Source organism: Bos javanicus, chromosome 5 (assembly GCF_032452875.1).
Source record: "Bos javanicus breed banteng chromosome 5, ARS-OSU_banteng_1.0, whole genome shotgun sequence".
Taxonomy (NCBI): Eukaryota; Metazoa; Chordata; class Mammalia; order Artiodactyla; family Bovidae; genus Bos; species Bos javanicus.
The window spans coordinates 71957495-71979202 of record NC_083872.1 but is presented as its reverse complement, the minus strand read 5'-3'; the positions used below and the strand labels follow the sequence as shown (position 1 = coordinate 71979202).

Here is a 21708-nt window from a genome sequence, read left to right as displayed (position 1 = left end):
GTAAGTACATGAAGTTCCAAGAACTTCTTAACTTCCCTTGGAGTGAAGGAACAAGTAATGTGAGAAAGAAATTTCTGAGTTTGGGGAGTTTTACCCATTTCTTACGGAATGTCGTCTGGTCTTTATCCATGTTCGCAGCGTGAACTGTCACCACTATGTCAGATATTTCTGGCTTGCCTGTGGAGGGTCAGCACTGTGCTGGACACTGCTTTATAGCCTGAACTCATTTAAACTCACACTGTTTCCTATAAGCAGTCGCATTTCAGAGGCAGTAGAAACCTGCCTGGGGCACCAAGTGCACGGACTTTCTCTCACAGATCGGGCTGTCTAGCTGGGGAGGCAGAGCACACGAGAGCAGAGTCACAGGCATTGGGCTGTGGAGGGGCTCCCCCTCCCTGTGGGCTGGCCGGAGGGAGGGGGAGAGCAGGGAGGGGTGGCCAGAAAGGCTTCCAGCTGCAGCTTCAAAGGCGAGATGCTGCCATTGCTCATTTTGATTAGACAAAGCCCTGAAGGAAGGAAGTCCTGGGGGCCAGGCAATCCGATTGTCCAGCAGATCTGTCCTCCCCAGGGTCAGGATGTGCACAGCACATGACCAGCGGGCCTTCCCATGGGACTTTCCCCGAGACCAGCTGGGACATCATGTCCCCCACTTGCTCTCCCCTGTAGCCAGTCTGAGAGCGGGTTTCCTTGGCATAAACTATAGTCAAAGCAAAGCAGATGCTTTCTCATAGTCCTGATGAGAGATAAGGTCCCCAAAGATTAGAACATCCAATTCTGGGAACTTCCACCTTTGCTCCACAGCCCAGCACCCCAGCCCCAGCTAATCTCCAAGTCTGAGCTTGCAGTAAGCTGCCTCAACATTCTAACACCCTCCCAGTCTCTCCTGTGCACACTCAAGATATACCTGAGAGGATGACCGGAGGCTCCAGAATCAGCATATGGGAGGGGGTCTGCCTGCCTTTCATCTGGTGAGAAATTAGGGGGTGAGAGGTTGGGAACTCAGAAAAGAAAGCGGTCAGATAGTGCAGCTCAAATTCTCACGTCTTCTGAGTTCCTTTAGCCGTGCTTTAAGGGAGTCCTTGCTTTCCCCAGCGGACTCTCTGGGTAGACTCTAATCCTCTAGAACAAAGCGCCCAGGGACCCGTGCCAAAACTCCTGCAGGCTCCCCTCCCAGGCCTCTTCCCCTTTCTTCCTACAAAGATTTTTTCCATACACCCTTTGCAAGTCAAGAGCTACACTGCTGGATGCTGCTGCTGCTAACTCGCTTCAGTTGTCTGTGACTCTGTGCGACCCCATAGACGGCAGCCCACCAGGCTCCGCCATCCCTGGCATTCTCCAGGCAAGAACACTGTAGTGGGTTGCCATTTCCTTCTCCAGTGCATGAAAGTGAAAAGTGAAAGTGAAGTCGCTCAGTCGTGTCCAACTCTTCGCAACCCCATGGACTGTAGCCTACCAGGCTCCTACATTTATGGGATTTTCCAGGCAAGAGTACTGGAGTGGGGTGCCATTGCCTTCTCCAACACTGCTGGATGACAAACCCACAAACCCAAGCTAACCTCCTTTTGTTTCTAGGGGAATTAGATACAAATGGCGTGTTGCCGGGGAGCCCCCAAAGTGGGCGGGAAGGGTAAATCAGCCTGCTGCTCTGTAATCTTGTAGGCAAAAACTCTAATTTCACTCTAGTCACCAGTTTCTAACTAAATGATCTTGACAGTTGTATAAGCTTTCAAGTCTCACCTGTAAAATAGAGGATAATGTTTATCTGTTTCATCGAGTTGTTGTGAGGACTGACCCATGCAAAGGCTTATCAGGATGCATGGTACATAGTAAATGTTCTTTCATTGTTACTTGTATGGAGCCTTGTGTTCATTATAACAATTATCTTTGTATCCTCAGCTCAGAAAAGCACAGTGCAAAGCACAGAGAGGGCAGGGAGGAAGAGAGAAAGGAAGTGAGAGAGGGGAGGAAGGCCTACTCCTGCTCCCCTGCCCTGCACCATCTCAGACTAGCCTACCGGTACCTGGAGACCAGCAGAATCCAGTGGCCTCTCTGGATAGAAGGGCAATGACCAATTCTATGGTTTATCCAATAGTGGGCTGGTAGCAGGGACAGAGTTAACAAAGGTACTGGATGGTGGCTGATGATCGAAGTAGGATTTCAGGGAGATTTTGGGGAGTCATGTAAAGAACACCCAGGGTTGGGAAGGAGTCCTGACACCTCAGCTTTGGAACTAGATTTGCCTTTAATGAAATGTGTGATTCTGGGCAACTCATTTCCCTTTGAGCCTCTGTCACAAATAAGACAGGGAATTTTATTTTCTAATGCCCAGCACTCTGATCCATGACCTGGGTGAAAGATGGTGAATGAACAGCATAAGACCAGCATCTTGGGAATGGGTTTTTTTTTCCCTGAAGCAGATAGGTGAGCAAGTATCATTTGGCCTCTAAATGACGCCCAGGGGCTGTTCTTACCCCAGTGAGGCAGGAACAGGACATTGTACCCACAGCAAGGCCTCTGGTGACCCTGGCATCCAGGCCATGAAGGAAGGAGAGGAGCTGGGCAAGCTTAGGAACTGCTGCCCCTAGCTCTTCCCCTCCCAGTGCTCTGCTAGCTGCAGAGCGTCTCTCATAATGTGAAGGGCTGTTTCAGAGCAGACAGGGATTGCATCTCCTGAACCTCTGCCTTTGTCTAATCTGCTTTTGCATCTGCTTGCCAGCTGCCAGTGGTTACACAGTGGGTTTTTGGGTTGTTACTGCTCTTGTTGGTTCCCCCTCCACCCACTCTTCTTTCCCCATGGCTGTCTGAAGACATAAGCTGGTCCCATGACCAGGCTTGGGCAGCCAAGGGCAGCCATCCAGGCCTGACTCTGGACATTACATAACCAGAAGGCTGTGGATGTTTCCAAAATTGAATCCAAAGCAACAGGTTCCGCAAACTCAGTACATCTAACCTCGGGCTTCAGGACGCAGGAATTATGAGGCCTGGAGGTCTGCCTCCGAGATGGCTGGGTACCACCCGTGGCTGTGTCTCTCCCTACTTCTCAGTCCTACCCACGGATTGTTTCCTTTGCAGGGTTTCAGGCTAGTGGGTCTCACCCTCATTCCCTCATTATGTGGACAAGAATTTACTGAGTCCCTATTGGTCCCACTCTAATTGCTGGGAATGCAAATATGAGCACTGAGTTGTACCCAGGCTGGCAGTCCACTGGGACCTGGGCACACCCCATCTCAAACTCCTGACTATAGTTCTTAAACATAGGGACCGCATCTCCCTTGTGGCCTCCAGAGTTCCTGGCACAGAGTGCTGCATGCAAGGAGGTGCTTAAAAAGTGAGGGGGAGGGATGATGGGCCAGCTGCCAAGCTGTTCAGGGTAGAGCCCCAGTCCTCTGTGCCAAAGCACCCAAACTAGCTCCTGCTTAGAAGCAACACAGTCCATGTCCCAGGGCACTTAGAATCCTGAAATGCCTAAGCCAGGAGGGCTCTTAGGAGTGCTAAGTCCAACCCCACACCATTCAGTTTAGTTCAGTTCAGTCGCTCAGTCGTGTCCGACTCTTTGTGACCCCATGAATCGCAGCACGCCAGGCCTCCCTGTCCATCACCAACTCCCGGAGTTCACTCAAACTCATGTCCATTGAGTTGGTGATGCCATCCAGCCATCTCATCCTCTGTCATCCCCTTCTCCTCCTGCCCCTAATCCCTCCCAGCATCAGAGTCTTTTCCAATGAGTCAACTCTTCGCATGAGGTGGCCAAAGTACTGGAGTTTCAGCTTTAGCATCATTCCTTCCAAAGAACACCCAGGGCTGGTCTCCTTCAGAATGGACTGGTTGGATTTCCTTGCAGTCCAAGGGACTCTCAAGAGTCTTCTCCTATACCACAGTTCAAAAGCATCAGTTCTTTGGTTCTCAGCTTTCTTCACAGTCCAACTTTCACATCCATACATGACCACAGGAAAAACCATAGCCTTGACTAGATGGACCTTTGTTGGCAAAGTACCATTCAGTTCAGTTCAGTTCAGTCACTCAGTCGTGTCCAACTCTTTGCGACCCCATGAATCGCAGCATGCCCAGCCTCCCTGTCCATTACCATCTCCCAGAGTTCACTCAAAGTCACGTCCATTGAGTCCATTAACAGATGGCAAAACTGAGCCCAGGAAAGGGGACAGTTCTAAAGCAAGTGAGCTCAGTGGAGGATGGAGCTGAGACTAGGAGGCGGGCTCCCTAGGTTTAGAATCTGATGTGCTTTTCCTGAAGGCATGCTTCCTGAATGTGTTTCCTAATGCTAATGTGCTCACAAATATGCTCAGTTACATGAATATGCTTAGTAGATGATGCTAACTACTGGGATGTGAGAATACAATTAAACCCAGGAAAATAGGGAAAGGGTGCAGTTCCTACTTTGGCTTGAGGTTCCTGTGATATAAGTTCAATGTAAAGTTTTAAGAGGTCAAACATAGGTTATAATCTTAGTGACTGCTTAAAAGTAGGCATTGTTTAATCCTAAAAAATCAAACCTCAGATGAACCCATAGAGACCATCTAGTCAACATTCGTACGTGCCCCCATTTTATAGATAGAAAGACTGAGGCCCAGGGAGGGGCAGTGACTTAGCCAATAGCTCGTAGTAAGTAGATAACAGGACTGTCTGCTGTCTGGTTTCAGAGCCCAGCTTCTTAACAGCTGCCTCTGAAGGACTCCACCTGCCCTGGCTCTGGGATGAAACAGCCACCACCACCACCACCCTTCCCCTTCTGCTGCCTCATCTACACCCTCTCCTGCCAGGTAGAGGGGCTATGGCTGGGGATCAGATACCAAGCAAACACACTCTCTTAAGTCCAGTTCCAGTTGCCTCCACTGGCCAAGACTCTCTGACAGAAACCTTGCCCTCTGCCCACCCCCAAACCCTCCTGAGCCTGGAATTGGGCTATCACTCACCTTCATCTGCTTGATGGTGTAGACCATCGTGCCAAAGGGCCCCTCCTTCAGCAGTTTCTTCCCTACCACCTTGGCTCGGATCACTGGAGAAAAAGGCAAGACAAACAGGGAGGTTAGGGAGGCCTGAACCATATGAGGGACCACATCTCAGAGCAGGCATCTACCTGCCGTGTGCCTGGAATTGCTTTCTTAGTAATAGTGAGGCAACTGGAATAGATGATTGTGTTTATAAGAGCAAGAATTCAGATAAGAAACCCTGGGATGGGGGAGTAGGGGGCAGGGAGAAGTGGAGGAGAAAAGGGAAGCAGACATCTTTGGAGCTAATTTCCCTAAATGTTCATAATTGCTGTCCAGAAATTTCTAGGCTGCAGTCATCCCTGAAGGAGTGACTCTATGCTTTCACCATAATCCAAAATCTTCTGTCAGTGCTTCCTGCCCTCTCCTCATTGCACCTCTGATAATCCCGTGGTCTCTCAGACCCCTTTCTGAGTTCTTGCTCATTTGGGACTTCCTTTGCATGCCTACGTTTTGCCACATCCTGGTACATCCACAGAGTTGTGATGCACCCCAGTTTCCCTCCATGCCCCAGTTGGTACTGTGATAGGGCCCTTGGTACCCCGCAGTTAGATGGCATGGGATGGCGGCTCAGTGAGGGTGTGGTAGAGGAAGAAGCAGTTGGGAGCAGGGGCTTAGGAGCCAACTGAACTTTCCCCATCCCAGCCCTATTCTTTATGGTTATTATGATTGTGGACAAGTACCTTTGTTTCTGGCCTCTGACTTCTTCTATAAAACAGGATAATAATGTTACCAGTTACCTGAATCGATTAGGCAAGTAATGCCTGTGAAACTCTGGGCACTATGTCTTGGACGGAGTGTGCATTAGGTAAATGTTATTACTGTCATCATCATTATCATCATCACTGGCAAAATGAAATAGGCTGACCATGGAAGGATTGTTACTAGAAAAAAAAAGGTCCCATTTATCACACACCTTCTATGTGCAAAAGTACATTTTACTTATTTACTCTTCACAACTGCCTTACAAGGTCAGTATTAACATCCACATTCCACAGATACAGAAACAGAGAGATGTAACCACTTCCTCTTTCTGAACTTCAATTGTTTTATCTGTAAAGAGAATGTACCACCTATGTCAGGGAATGAGGATTGGGAATTGGAATGAGGATTAAACAAAACATTTTATGAAATTTCTTATTACAACATCTGGTTGAAGGGAGTTGCTCAGTAAATATTAGTTGATTACGAATATAAAAAGAATTAGAGAGATCCAGTATGACAGAGACTTTAAGACAGGCATTTACTATATGCAGTAAGAACACTGCAAGTAAGAGAATAGAGGGATTGTCTTGGAGATTATAAGAGGCTTCTTTTTCTATAATATGTGAAGAAGAAGCACCTAACAGTTGTCTTAAGATCTTAAAAACTGAACTCGGAAACCGCAAAGAAGTTGCATTCATTGACTCAGCCAAAGAAAAAATTGTCTAATAACGAGATCTAGCAACAAAGTCAGGGAGATCGAGGTGATGCCATCATAGCGGCAGAGAGTGTCTCCATCAAAGGGAGCTGGATTCTCTCATTGAGTTAACTGCTCAGTCATGTTTGACTCTGTGCAACCCCATGGACTGTAGCCTGTCAGGCTCCTCCGTCCATGGGATTTTCCAGGCAAGAATACTGAAGTGGGTTGCATTTCCTGCTCCAGGGTATCTTCCTGACCCAGGGATCGAACCTGTGTCTCCTGCATTGCAGGCAGACTCTTTACTCTCTGAGCTACCAGGGAAGGACCTTAACCAGAATGGAATGGATTTTTGCATTTATAGTAGCCATGTTTGAATTACAGATTGAACTCTTTCAGTTCTAGGATCTTATCACTCTTTTTTACCTCAGGTTGCATTTAGCCCAAAAAAGAGTAGATGCTCAATAAATGTTTGTCAAATAAGTTACCCTTTACACACACACAGACACTCGCGCGCACACACACGTACACACACGTACGCACACACACACACACACACACACACCTGCCTACTCTGGTAAATCTGTTATCCTTCCCCATTTTGGATGTCCCACTGTGTTTCTCAGTCCATCATCTATTCCCCTACTCCAGCTGAATCCTATCCTGTTTCTCCCCAGATGAGCTTAGAGTCTACTCTCCTAGTCAGACATGAAGTCAGGCCCCAGATGATTCAAGGGCCCCTCCAAACCTTAGCTGCCAGGGATGGCAAAACATGGAACCTATTGGCAAGTTTAGCAATTTAGCCAAGGCAGCTCGGTGTGAAAGAGGCAAGTGATTGTTTCCAAGTCTGCTGTAAAAAAAGACAGCTTGGCGAGATCCCAGGCCAAGCTCCCTAAAGATTCTGCCTCCACCTTTGTGTCCAGCTTTGAAACAGCATCCTTGGCAGGAAGCCATCCTCCCAGAGGCCCCAGGGACTATTTCCTCTACATTAACTCCCACAGGCAGGTTGTAACAGCTTAACTGTTGGGCAGAAGGCATCTTTGCCAGGACTTTCCTATTGATTCTTCCTGAATTGATTTGGCTGCATCTTCTGCTGCTTCATTAATACAGAAGGTAAACGAAGGAGTGAGCCATTGGCTTGGGAAGAAAAAAAGCAGAAGGGATTCCTTTAAATAGTAACATCTACGCTTTCCTGGCTCAAAAATGGCTTGCCTTCGTTTAGACATAACATGTCATAAGCAGACCTGTATAAAGCTCGCTACTTCTGGAAGCTTCTGCATGCACAGGGAGCCAGTTCCTTCCTTATCCCTGACATGGTCTGAGCTTAGAATCTTTCATCTGAGAATAGTTCAGGGGAAAGTAAGTTTCTGTAATCGGGAAGCCACATTTACGTTTGAGCTCCATTATGTACAGCCTCAGGCAAATCCTTGTATCCCCAGAGCTCCTTCTTCCTAAATCTGACTGTCTTGGCCCAGTGCCCCTCACATGGCTTCTAAGTGATGTACTTACTACTAGTGAAGAGCAGCATGACATAGCATTTAAGAGCCTGGTCTCTGGAACCTGACTGCCTGGGTCTGAATCCCAGCCCTGATGCTGTGTGACCTTAGGAAAGTTACTATGCCTCTCTGTGCCTTTGTTTCCTAATCTGTGACCATATCTCATAAAGTTGCTATGAAGGTTAAGTAGTACAAACACCAAGGACAGTTTGTGGCTCATCCCAAACCCTATGTGTTTGCCGTCACTATTATTAGTATTTCTGCCACTATCATGACTTCTGTGATGTGACCATCCTGAGCATCTTTAGGCTTCTAACATGCACTGTAAGCTAAGGCCTGGGGCTTCTCCTTAGGATGAGGAGAAAGACAAGCTCATCAAAATACTCTAGTCTTGTAAAATTTCATTGAGAGGTGGGGGAACAGACATTAACTGGTCAGAACAAAGCTTAACAGGTGATTTTAAGCCTGGGGCACCAACTCTATCACAGGTGCCTATCTCATCTCATCATCCATATGTAACCCAAGAGGGACCTCCCAGGATCAAACAAGATCCCATGGTCCTGGTCCAGAAAGACTGAGGCAGGGATGACCAAGCACAGAGGCCACACCAAGTGTTTTCCATACAAAAATAAAATTGCATTAAACTGAACTGAAATAACATTCTGCTCTCACAAATAGATCTGCAAAGTCCGTCCAAAGTAAAATCACTGGCCAACACCAAATCCGCCTATTTGGTCAGTGAATTAATATGTCTTTATTTGCTTCGGTTTTTCCTCTGCAATTCAAATTGTGTGCTATTTTGTACTTTCCTGTTTGGCAATCAGGATGCCCCCAAGGCATTTGTTGGCCTGGGGACCAGAGTGGACAGGGGAGGTGCAGGTCACGGTTCAGCAACAACAGAAAACAGTTTCCAAACTTGAAGTTGGCAGCAGGTCTGACCATTCCCACCACCTTGATGTGGCGGCTGGAAGCCAGCTGCACAGATGGGGTTGGCTGGACACAGGTCTTCTTATTCTCCTCCCTGCTGGGCAGCAGCCCCCACATTGTCTCCCCAGTGTCCTCCGCCAACTGAAGCTACATGGGTGTGAACTGGATAGGCATCCGGGAAAATGGGTTGGGTACTGTTGGAGTTGACAACAAGAAATAGAAGTCCCGTTTCCCACCTCCAGCAAGAACCTTCTAGCAGGAAGACAACATTAAAATTTCATGACTAACACCAGTCAGAGAAGTGGGAGTGAGGTGTAGCCTGAAATCTCAGTCTTGGGGGCCTTTTATACTCCTGGGTTTCTTAGTATATGGAGTTCAAAAGAAATAGTTTAAAAGCAGATAAGAAATTGACCAGGCTATATGTACTTATACCATTGGCATATAGATATTTAAATGTATGTGCTTGTGAGTGCTAAGTCTCTTTGCAACCGCATGGACTATAGCCCACCAGCTCCTCTGTCCATGCGATTTTCAGGCAAGAATACTAGAGTGGGTTGCCACCATTTCCTGCTCCAGGGAATCTTCCTGACCCAGGAATCGAACTCTTGTCTCTTGTGTCTCCTTCATTGTAGGTTGATTCTTTTACCCACTGAGCCATTGGGGAAGCCCAAATGTATGTGGGGCCCTCATGAATATATAATACATCCTAGGATCCAGGTACAAACATATATCTCTATAGAATTATCTTTATTTCCTTTAAATAATTTTTTTATTTATTGGGGTATGAATAATAAGCGCTTACACAAACAAGCAAAACAAGGCACATCCCTTCCAGAAATAATTGTATGCTTCCTGCTCCCACCCATCCATGGTAATATAGACCACAAGCAGCTTAAATTTTAAATGAAAACCAATTTTGATGCCAACAGGGTTCTGCTTCCAATCCAGCTTGCTGGTGTGTCCTGAAAGTGCACATCTGCTGTTCATCAGCATATTCAGAGATTCAGAAAGGGGCCATGAGCTGGCCCTACCTCCTGTCCTCTTCCTTCCACCTCCTATCCAACCATCTTCAATCAAATCCAGACCTTTCTGCCCCAAACTGTTTGGAATTTGGCTAAGTTTGAGAGCAAGGATCCCTTACCTGAATTAATATATACCAAGGGAAGACCTTAGATTCTACCTATCTTTTAGTATCCTGTCAAGAGCAGTACAGAGCCTCTCCGTGATGTGGGAGTTGATTAAGCCATCTCGTGGTCTAGTGGGTGAGATACTACCTCTGACACACACACACATTCTGCCTCATACCTGTCTCTCAAAGGCCCTTTTGCTGGCTTAATGTACAGTCTTTAGGACAGCAGCAAGAATAACTAAGCCACATCTGGCCAGAAGACAGAATGAACTTCTGCAAAAGCAGAAATCACTATTAATGTCAACCCCAGAGAAGGGCTGTCCTGACAGCAGCAGGCAGGACCTAGGTAGGTACAAAAGCATGGACCCTGGGATCACCCATCTCTTGGGTCTGGACTTAAAGGAAGAGAGGGGTCTAGGAGTTTTAAAATGATGCCCACTCCCATGGAAGCACTCTAGAAATCAGGAAGGGGGGATGTCTGCAATCCAGCTTGTCTAATGGTCACCTGATGTTTATTTGCCAGTTGTCATTCTCAACAGGGTGACAGAGGAAAAGTCCTTTCTGAGGTCAGAGTACTCACAATAAAGGCAGTAAGCAAGAGATTCTATAGCCCACCTGGCTCAGCCACCAAGCAATTCTCACTTCCTATGCATCATGGACAGCCTGCATTTCAGCCTCTGCAAGTAGGGCAGCATCAGGCTCTCTCACTTCTCCAGCTGCCTTTCCACTAATTAACCGTCAGTTCCTTGCCGTTCTTTGCATCACATCAGTAAGTCTAGGGAAGAGGGAAGGTGACAACTACCACGCATGGAACCCCTCTGATGTGCCAAGCAGTGTGTACATGGTATCTCACTCTATCCTCATGGCAACCCTATGAGGTGACTATTATGGTCCCCATCTTCCCACAATGGAAAAGAAAATCAAATACCCTGAAAACAGTTTTGCGTCCCAGTGGGGGTAAAACTTGGTAGGCCCTCAAGAAAGCAGACTGGCTCCAATCTTTTCCATGAGATTTGTACTGACTGTAAAAGAGTTTGTACTTTTTCTGCACCTCCTCCCCACCCCCCACTGTCAGTGCTGCTAAGAATCAGAGAAGACTGTCTCTAGGAGGAGCAACCCCTTTATAATCCCCTCTGACCCCCACATCCTCTGACTACCCACTTCCTTTCCAATCACTGACACACATGTCCTCTGATTAGTAACAAGAATCCACAAGTAATCACTATCAGCAGTATAACAGAGTATCATCTGTTAAGCACCCTGTGCTCCCCAGCAAGGCTTTCAGGGAAAAAGAAAAAAAAAAACTTAAAAACCACAAAACCTACTGATCCATGAGGTTTCTCACAACACTATGAGCCTGAGGTTAATCAGAGTGATTAATTAGGTGAGGCAATGCACATGTAAAGAGGCACTCTGTAACCCTGAAGCTAAACAGATGATTTATGGCCGTGTTGCTGGTGGTAAGGGCCTGTAGATTCTCAGATGTACTAACCAGAGGGAGACAACCAGGGACCCAAAAGATTCCTTTAATTCAGCCTTTCCTCATCTACTGAGGGTCTTTAGCATCCACCTCCCGTGGCCTTTTCAAGCACCTCTTCAATTATCTGCTGCCTCTTCGGGGACACATTGATGACACTTTGATGATGTCCTTGTTTGAGGAAAGGGCCTTAGGAATTAAGGGTGGGAGGAAGAGGCCTATGGGATCCACCCTACCTGAATCCTTCTGGTTCCCGGTCTGTTTGTCATGGCCACCCCAAACTCCAAAAGCCCCTCTGGAAAAACTCAGAAGCTGAAATGTCAGATCAGGAAAGCCCTATGGAAGTGACCATGATACACTGGAATGAACGTGCGCAGAGCACATGGCACCTGGATGAAGTTGTTGCCCTATCTCTGTGTGACCTGGGGCAGGACGCTTCCTATCCAACCTTATACATTGGTGTGATCATTACCAAGCTCAAAAAGTTCTTAAGATGACCTCGTGGCCCTCCCCAACTCTACCAAAACTGCTCTCACCCATGACCTCCATGGTACTCAGTCCAATCAGCAGAGGGTTCTTCACCCTCCTCTTACTCACATGCAGCCTGTGCTATTCATACCAGCTGTACAGCTGACAGCTCCCACATTTTTGCATCCTCCAACCCAGAAGTCCCATGACCTTTGACTTATATATCCAATATACCTGGAAGTCTAAGACAACATCTCAAATTCATCCCATCCAAAGCTGAGCCCTAACAGCCCTCACCCACACCTCGGCCTCCCATCAGCTTCCCCATCTCAGGAAGTGGCAACTGTCTCCACACCAGCACACCACCTCCTTCCTACTTTCCTTCACGCCAAACAAGCCACCCTTCCCAGGCCGTTGCCTTTGCAGCACCACTGCTGGAGCACTTTTCCTTCAGTAGCCACATGACCCCCTCCTTCACCCCTCCTGGCCTCCCCTGAGCCCCTACATCCCTCCCCCAGGCATTCCCTATATATCTGCCGGCCAGCCTTACTGTGCTCAGCACACTAGCCCCCATCTGCCGCATTATAGAGACCTTGTGTGTTCATTGATTGTCTCTCCCCACTAGAACGTAAGCCTCATGAGCAGGCAGGGTCTTTGTTCTATAACTACTGTAGCCCAAGCAAGCAGAAGAGAGCCTGGCAGATAGCAGGCCCCCAATATGTATTTGCTGAGCACATGAAGCTAGAAGTGCCACCCACATGGAGGACAACTTGAAAAAAAATAAAGCTCCTCTGAGCAAGTTCTGGCAAATGACCAAGTCTTTCGGATACGTACGCTATCAAAAGGGGCTAATGGCAGGCCCCAGTTCACAGGGTCAGATAAACATCTGTCCAGTAATAGTTTATGGTACTAAGTTCACAGGGATCTGGAGATAAATGAAGCCCTGGAGGAACTTGGAACCGAGTTACTGTGAAATACGAAAGACAGGAAACAAGTGAATGGTATTCAAACCTGGCAAACACAGCCAGTATGCCCCAAAGAGGGGCAAAGCCTGTCCCAGGGAAGGGCGTCAGGAGCTCCCTAGAGGTGGCATCTGATTTGGGTCTTAGCTCATTTCCTGGAGAAGAGACTCAGTTTGCTTTATCTGAATCTAGAGGAAGTATAATAGAAACCTGGACCAGACTTGGTGGGGAGAGCCTAAGAAAAACAGCTGGGAGTGAGCAGAGTCCCACCTTTCCGGGAAGAAGGCCCTGAGAACTTGAGGGGTGCGGGCAGGCAGGGCAGGCTATGTGGAAAAGAATGCTCCTCAGAGAAGTCTCACAAATAGGCTTTTCCTGTATCCTGTCCTGGCCCCCCGAGGGCACTTCTCTCTGTCTATTTCAAAGGCCCTTTTTGTTGATGTCAAAGCCAAGGCCAGACTGTTCAGATGCACTCCCAATCAAGATAGGGAGTCTCCAGTTCAAAGCCTGTCCTGACTAACTCTTTCCTTTAAGTAAAAATATTAATCTTGGTTTTATTTAAGCAGGGTTTTTTTTTTTGGCAAGAAATAAACCCCTGCAGCTAAAAATAAACCCGAATACACACACACACACACAGTCAGAAAAATCTGGAGGGCTGCAAATCAATTCAACCCAAGTTTCCATCTCAGGGAAAGCTATTAAAACCCAGAGGATATTAAAACCTCTTTCTGCACAGACTCTTGTTTCTCAGTGCCTGCCTGTGTTCTGAGGTCTGCCCCCCACCCCAGGCAAGGCTGTCCTGTGGATGCCCTGTCCTGGGACTCTTGGCAAGGGGCGGAGGGGGCTGGCAGGGTCCTAGCTCTCCTCACCTTGTAAGCACTGGATTTCTGCATGAGCAGGCCAGGAAACACAAAGGGGCCCCTGCTGACGTCTGTTGTATGTGAGATGAAGGGGCCAGAGGAGGGAGGAAAGGAACACAGTCCCAGAAAGGTCAGGTTGCCTGGAATTTAGAAGTTACTGAAAAGGGAACACAAACAAAATCTGCATCTCACTCCTGCTTTCGTGTTTCAAATGGTGACCTCAATTTTAAACTTCTTAAAGGCAAAATTTAAGAATCACTACCTGGGCACGTGCCTAGACGTGGTATCAATACATGTCATTTCTAATCCAACTACTTGTAAAGTCAGCTACTCTCAGTTTCTTCTAGTGGCCACGGCCACCTTGGGGGAAAGATAAGGATCATTTGGTCCAGGAAGAGCAAAGTCCCAGGACTGGCTGGTCCTTGAACTCACGGCTGGCTCGCCTGGAGCTTGATGGCCAACTCTGAAGGGAGATGGTGTTTGTGTGATCTGGGTTTTCTAGGAGGCCAGTAAGGCAGCTGCCCTAAAGTCCTCACCAAGCACAATTAGAGTCACAGAGGCTTTTGCTCTGAGAGTGCAATCAGGAGAGGAGTATCAGTATCCCAAAGCACGGAAAGTGGGAAAGGTTGATCCTTCACCACAGCGCCCCCTCATTCTCCCAAGAACAAATAGCAGTGACAATCCCATCCTAAGGCTCCCTGGTTTCCCAGCATTGACAGGATTGTTTTGAGGAGCTCAACAATGTATATACTGCTTCCAGAGCTTGGACCCTACCTCAAGACCTGCCCTCTACAGCCTCTATCACCCCACATTGCATTTGCCCCACTACACTGGCCTGTCCTGTAATGCCCCTTGTCTCTGTGAGGATGACTTTCTCCCTGGGCATCTGTCCACACAATCTTTCTTCCTGCACAACTCACTCAGCTGAAATGCCACCTCCTCCTGGAAGCTTTCTGTCCATCCCAGGCCACACCAGTCCCTCTTGTCTTCTGCTCAGCTTCTTTTCTTCCCACACAGATTTCCTAATAATCAGTTTCTTGGTGCTCACTGGCCTGTGTTATTAAACAGTGGGGGCTGCATCTGGGGCTCTAGAACCGAGTACAGTGCCTAGAATGTGGCAGGGGTCCCCCAAGAATGTTTGTTGAATGAAGGAATGGATGACACTACAGGAGGGAATCAAAGGTAATACAGTAAAGGGAGACAGGGATGATATCGTGTTTAGGCTGTTGGAGTGGGGGGTCCAGAGTCCCAACTCCTAAGGGTCACCCAGACAAGAAGAGGGGTGCAGGGAAAAGTGTGATCCCAGAAGCCAGAATGAGACTCTGAAGATTCACAGCTGAAGAGGTGAGTCACAGGGTCCTGATACAGGAGACACTGGTTAACACGTCTCTGGAGAGGGTCAGCACCCAAACTCCACCCACAGATGACAAACCCAGGGCCTGGCATCCTAACGGAGGTCAGTGGTACCCACCCCTCCTCCTTTGTCCCCCTTCTCCCTCCTCTTCCTTCTCTTCCTTTATCATGAGTGATTGGAATTAATTCATTGACTCATGCTATTCATTCAGATGTATTTGAGGGACTACATGCCTCAGGTCCTGTGCTGTGCCTTAGGGTCTGCAGTCAGCAGGTAGAGGAAGCCCCTATGTCACAGAAGCTTACTTCTATCTTGTGAGATGAGAAGCCAGGTGGTCCTAGTCAGAGAGCCATGGGGGTGTGCAGCAGACACACCCAGCCAAGCGAGGCATACTTTCCATGCTTGGGGTGCTGACAGTCCCGTCTGGACCATGCTTTGCAGAGCAAGAGCCTCAGCGATTCTAATCATGCTTGGTGAACACTTTGAGGTAGTTGACTCACTGGCCTCCTAGAAAGCCAGATCACACTAGCACCATCTCCCTTTGAAGATGGTCCTCACTCCCCAAGTGAGTCAGCCCTGAATCCAGCCCTGGTGGTGCTATGGATATGTCTGGGGAAGGCATCCTGCCTGAGCTGGGATCTAAGAAATCACCACAAGTCAGCCAAGAGAAAGAAAGGAAAAGGTCTTCAGGTAGAGATGGAACCAGAGGCAAAGGCCTGGAGGCAGGAGAGCCTAGCCCATCAGAGTGACAGGAAGCAGAGTTGAGACAAGGGGCAGGGGACAGTGAAATCCAAGAGGTAGGCAGGGATGCTTGGCTTGTGGGGAAGGGGAGCCTTGTTCCAATACATGGCAATGTCATTTCTCAGATGGGATTTCACTCTTTCAGGGCAGTGATGAAGACTTATCACTTTGTCCTGCCAGCAGACCTCATGATAACATGGGCCTAAATGAGTAGGTGCCAGAGCCTCAAAAAAGACCTAGAAAGACCAAGCCTTGCTTGCCCCACTAAGCATCAGACTCACCAGTGAGCCCATTTCAGTTCACATCCTATCTGTGATCTTCAAAGTTAAGATTTAATGAATCTGTCTGCCTCACACCCTCCTCTCCAGCCCATCAACCTCTTCCAGGAGTTTTCCAGGGTGTTTTATCAGGCTCAGCTCCAGTGTGTCCCAGAGTCCAGAGTGCATACCAGCCTCTGGAAGGTTCTATCCCACTCAGTTCAGAGGTGCTGACCTGCTCACTGTCATGCAGGCACATGGGTGAGATGGGTGTTCTGAGCACCCCTCACCCACCAAGTACTCCAGCCCTCCCCAGGGGCCCATGGGAAACTTTATCCCACACAAGAGGCTACCAGAATAGCAGCCTGGTCTTAAACTATGGCCCCTTTGAAGCAATGCCCAGAAAAATACCGTGGCGACGCATGGTTCTCAAGAACTTAGAGCTCTCAGGTCAGGTCACTTTGTGAGACCAGAACAGCTGGCAACATCTCAGGAGTTGTCTACAGTATTTATCTTACTTTCTTGCTAATTGGGATGTGTTTGCTAGGAGAACTGGGCAACTCCAGGATAGGTCCTGGAGCAAGAAAGCCAAGGGACCACCCTTGTTTGTACACCAGACCTGCAGATGGCTCTTTGCAGACAGCGAATCTGCCCCCAAATGGAGACTTTGTTGTGGTTGCAAAAAACAGCACTGACTGCTCTCTGCTCCATCTCTGGGGACTATACAGCACAGATGCCAAGAAGACCCTGGTGCTTTTATACCTTACTCGTTGAGTAGCTCGTAAAACAGTGAAGGCTTCTCCCTCCTCTCTTCAGCTTCCCAAACTTCAACCGGAAAGATTGTGGACACCAAATGGACACAGCTTGGAGGGTCGCACCGAAAGCAGGTGTTCGCTTGCCCCAGTTCACTCAGAATCTTTTCCCCGTACCCTCAGCTCACCCCAGAACCCAGGGGGAAGACCCTCAGACCAAAACAGGTGTGAGAAGGACTTGGCTATACCTCTTCACGCTCCAAGACAGTGATCAGGGACAGCTAACGCTGAGTGCATGGAAAAATGGCTAGAGATAAGATCTAAGTGCCTTTGAAGGAGGCCAATCTCAGTTTTAAGAAAAATAAGTATAGAGTGCTAACTGCTGCCCTCTTTGGTCAAAGTGGGTAAGAGCAGAATGACACAGTCCATCCTTGGTATTTTTGAACAAACTGCCCTGGCCTAACACTGTGAATGGGAGGGCTGTCAGCGGTAAAGAATAAGAGCACCTACCCTTTGAACAGCGCTTGAGCCTCTTGTTCATTCAATAAGTATTTCTCGAGTGACTACAACTTGCCAGGCTTTGTGTCCCAGGTGGAAACACATAGGAAATAAAACCTTACAAATGTTATATCTAATCCTTGAAACTAACTTGCAAGATATACAGTATGATTTCTACTGGGTCAATAAAGAAAACATGACTCAGGAGAGATAAGAAATTTTTAAGAGGTCATATGGCCAAGAATTCAATCCACATACACCTGACAGAAAACCTCAGCCACCTTCCTACAACCTGATATTGTACAAATCTGGACATTCACCCAGGAAGTCAAGCGCATCAGAAATGCAGAGAACATGAAAATCCTTAAGACTGAATTATCAGAGAAGGACTTAGATATAAGACAAGATGTTAAGAACTTTGAGGTGGAGTTAACTTCCCCAAACAGAGTTAACTTCCTAAAGCCTTGTGGTTTGGGGGACAGGTGCACTGGTTTGAGGACTAGGAACAGTAGGAAGGAGGAACAAGCAAACTTTTCTGGATACCTTATCGATAGCCCTGGTCTAACCCTCCTCAGCTGCAAGGCCTCAGGTAGTGTCATTCCCTTTGCATAAGACCTTCTGCTTCCCTTTATCTGGAACTCCTATCCATCTTTTATATTTCAACTATGTTTCAACTCAAAGGGCACCTTCTTGGAGAAAGCTTTCCCTGACCCCTCCCCCAACATCAGACCAAAACAGGACTCCTATTAGGTTTATCATAGTCCCTGGTTTCTGAGTACATGTTTGTGCATTCATTTGAATAATGTGTCCTTCCTCCCCCACCTCACTAAACCGTGCTGGGACCATGCCCTGTTTGGCTCACCATTGTACCCCCAACACCTCACACCATGCCTGCAACATAGTAGGTGCTCAGTAGATAGTTCCTGGGTGAATAGGTGCTTGCGTCTAATCCTAGCTCCCACTAACCTTCCTCTGCTGTACAGCCATTCCACCCCTGTAACTGGCTGTAACTTTGCAAAGTCAGTTCCTCTGCCAGGAGCTGACCAAGAAGAATGTTTGGTTTTGATAATGGAAAGAAAAGAAGAAGGGTGTTCCAGGCAGGGCAACTGTATGAGCAAGGGCACAGAGGTCAAACTGAGCCTGAAGTGTCAGAGGTCCCATGGCTAAGGGACCATGAAGACCTGGCTAGAAAGAAGCAGAGGAGTCCCCATTAGCTCATTCCAACCCCAGCAAATGTCAGGTTCTCTGGGTGACAGGAGCTTGAATGCAGGACTTCTCAGGACTGTCCACAAACTGGGCCTATAGACAATGATGCTACTTCTCTGCGCACAGGTCCTTGGTCCCCTGACCACTCCGCCCCCAGTCCTAGCTTGGTAACCTTACGCTTAACTGTATTTAAGCATATGGGTGTCCTGGAGAAAGGATTTCTGAACCCAGCCCAACTCTTCCAAGCTGGGCCAGTACATAATTCTCCAAACCTCAGTTTTCTCATTCTGAAGAAAGGTGAATAGCACATTTGGGAGGATAAAAAAATAAAGATGGAAGCCACCCAAGTCCCCCACTTCCCCCACACCCATCACTTCCTGACACACAGGCTCATTCCCTCCCAGAAGAGTTGCCTGTGGACCAAGTGGGACTGATGAGTGTTAGAAACACAGAGAAGCCCACAGGCACTTTCCAGATCTTCTGCAGGTCCCTATCCAGCTGCCAGAATGGCTCCCTACACCAGACCAGACCAGTCATGTTTACTGGTTCTGTGGACCACCCAGAACGCACCTCTCCTGATGGAGCATCTGTGTTCTCCAAAAGAGGGCTAGCCCAATAAACGGTGCATGTGCTGGATCACAGCCAGCCCTGCTGCTGGATGCTGGGTGACCACGAGTACCCCCATAAAGTGACCTCCCCCCACTCCCTCTGCTGTACATCTGAGGGTGGCCAGGGCTTTGCATTCATGACACGACAACCAGAACTTCCTACTCAATCTGTCCATGGGCAACTCATACTAAAATGTTGGCTGAGATAGTCTCTGGAGCACATCCCTAGTACCTGCAGATGTTGACTCCTGGAATGACACAGAACAAATAGGGACACATTTTCCTTGATATGCCAGTGCTTTTGGAGAATAAGTAATAGGAGTCTCAGAGATGAACATGTTTGCCAGACACTGCCATAAAAAACAGCAGAATGGTCATTGGAGGCTGTGCACAGCTTTCCCTATTGAAAAGAATACTGTTGTCATCAATTATAATACTAATTATAAGTCATTAATTATAATAAATGGCCATCATCCACCAAGCATTTGCTATGCACATTTATGCTCAATATTTGGATTATTCCATTTGAGTTTCATTAAGACTCGGTAAAGTAAGTGCTATCATTAGCCCCATTTTGTAGAAACTGAGGCTTGTAGAGAATGAATAGGATGTGATGGACAAAGCATGCCGGTCCAGGCAGCCTGACTCTGGAGCTGCTGTTTTCCACCACTGGTTCATAAGTCCCTTCCAGAAGCACGTGTGTGACTGCAGTGTAGGGGGACAGGCATATTTCTTAGGCCACAGACTCTAGATTGGTGGGACCTTCACAGTCACTCATCCTATCATCCCAGGGCTAGTCTGGCAACTATGTAACATCGCTGACCTAGGTTCCATGTTGAGCCATTTTTTGACTGTTCTAAAATTCTCTTTTACACTGCCTCTCTGTGGTTTCCTCCAACTAGCTGACATTTTGGGTGTACACAAAACAAGATATCTGAAGAGCATGGCCATGTGCCCTACATAGTCTCCAAGATAAGAATTTGCCTAGATTTTGATGGTTTTTCTCCAACTATGACATGATTCCAAGTCTCCTTGTCTGCCTCACTTGGGGCCTTGAGCTCCCCAATCGAGTTAGTGGAGGATGAATGCAGATTTCCCAGGGGCTGCTTATCAGTGTACAAAGTCAAGAGAGACCTCACCCTCCCCACTCTGTATGCTCTTCCTGATAGATCTACTTTGGTAAAGAATCTGCCTGCGAATGTAGGAGATGCAGGTTCAATCTCTGAATCAGGAAGATCCCCGGAGAAGGAAATGGCAACCCACTCCAACATGGACAGAGGAGCCTGGTGGGCTACAATCCATAGGGTCACCAAAAGTCAGACATGACTTGGTGACTGAACACACACAAATAAAGAACTCCACTTATTCTACTAATTGTTCTTTTTTGGTATGGAAGTAGAGAAATTTGGGGGGTGGCGGCGGGTGGGGAGTCTTATTACATAGAAAGTATCAAGTAGTAGAAAGAGCCCTGGGCCAGGAGTTGGGAGATGGATTCTCTTTCTGGTTCTTCCGCACATGTGCTCTGTGAGTTTGAGGAATCACTTTCTTCTCTGACAGTACTAGTTTATTATTCTGAAAAATAAAGGGCTTAGATTATTATAATAAAGGGCCCTACATGTCTTATAGGGCCCCTCACAACTTAAAGGGCTAAGGTTATTTTTCCATCACCTTGTATCTCTAATTCATTCATTTCCCCTGAGTTCTACTCTATCCATTGGTAATGGGCCAGGACGTCATGCTCTCCCTGTTTACTGGGTCTGTAATCATACTTCTGAAGAGTTGATCAAACCTGAGTAAGTAATTAGGATGCTTTAGGTGACTCTTCTGGCATTGTCGTAAAAGTCCTTGTTAACCGGTTATCTGTCTGGATGATTTGCAGTTGCCAAAACTGGGGACTGCAGCTTGGATGGAACTGGCTCCTAAGTCACCCACCCAGTCCATCAACTGCACAATCTGAGTCACCCTCACCAATCTGTTTTCTTTATGAGCCGTTATCTTATTTTTTGTAGTAACATACTATTTTCCAGGCTGACAGTCCAGTAAAGAGTTTATTTCCAAGAATGTCAATAAACCTGGGATAATTTCAGTGGTTAAAGTCATTATGGGAGCACTGTATGTTAATGCCAGGTCAGGCCTCCTCCTCTGAGTGGCCCCATATCTACCTATAGAAAGAGTCTAAAAATGCTGAGAAGAAGGCTTCTGCCTTTAACCCCCCAATTGTATATTAATCCAAGGTAAATAAAAATGATTCCAGGGTGGCATCTCCATGGGGACTATGCTCTAATGACCTCACATGTACTAACTGGGGATATGCCACATCCATGAAGACAAAACTCAGTCACCCTTGCCCTGCTGGTTTAGTTTCACAGCAGCTAAGTTAGTGATCTAATAGATGTGTGGATTCTCCAGCCCACTCCAGTGTTCTGAGTAACCTTAAACAACTCACCTCTCCTCTGGGTCCGTCTAGTTCTCCTATAGAGTGTGATGGGGCACCATCTACCCCCATCTTCCCTGGATGGCTTATTTCAAATGCTCCTTGAGCTGCTCAGAAAAGCTGTTCTTAAAATAATA

The 21708-nt window shown here is 47.5% G+C and overlaps 2 protein-coding genes across 2 annotated transcripts in view; one reads left to right on the top strand and one right to left on the bottom strand.

The window, feature by feature from the left end:
- Positions 1-21708, top strand: part of SYN3 (synapsin III) — a 492973-nt gene that overhangs the window by 159408 nt on the left and 311857 nt on the right. The gene's annotated exons all lie outside the window — the stretch shown is intronic.
- TIMP3 (TIMP metallopeptidase inhibitor 3) overlaps positions 1-21708 on the bottom strand; it is a 60259-nt gene that overhangs the window by 9337 nt on the left and 29214 nt on the right. Inside the window, exon 2 of the mRNA XM_061417238.1 lies at positions 4932-5014. Coding sequence (XP_061273222.1) covers positions 4932-5014 — 83 coding nt within the window. The remainder of the gene's footprint in view (positions 1-4931; positions 5015-21708) is intronic.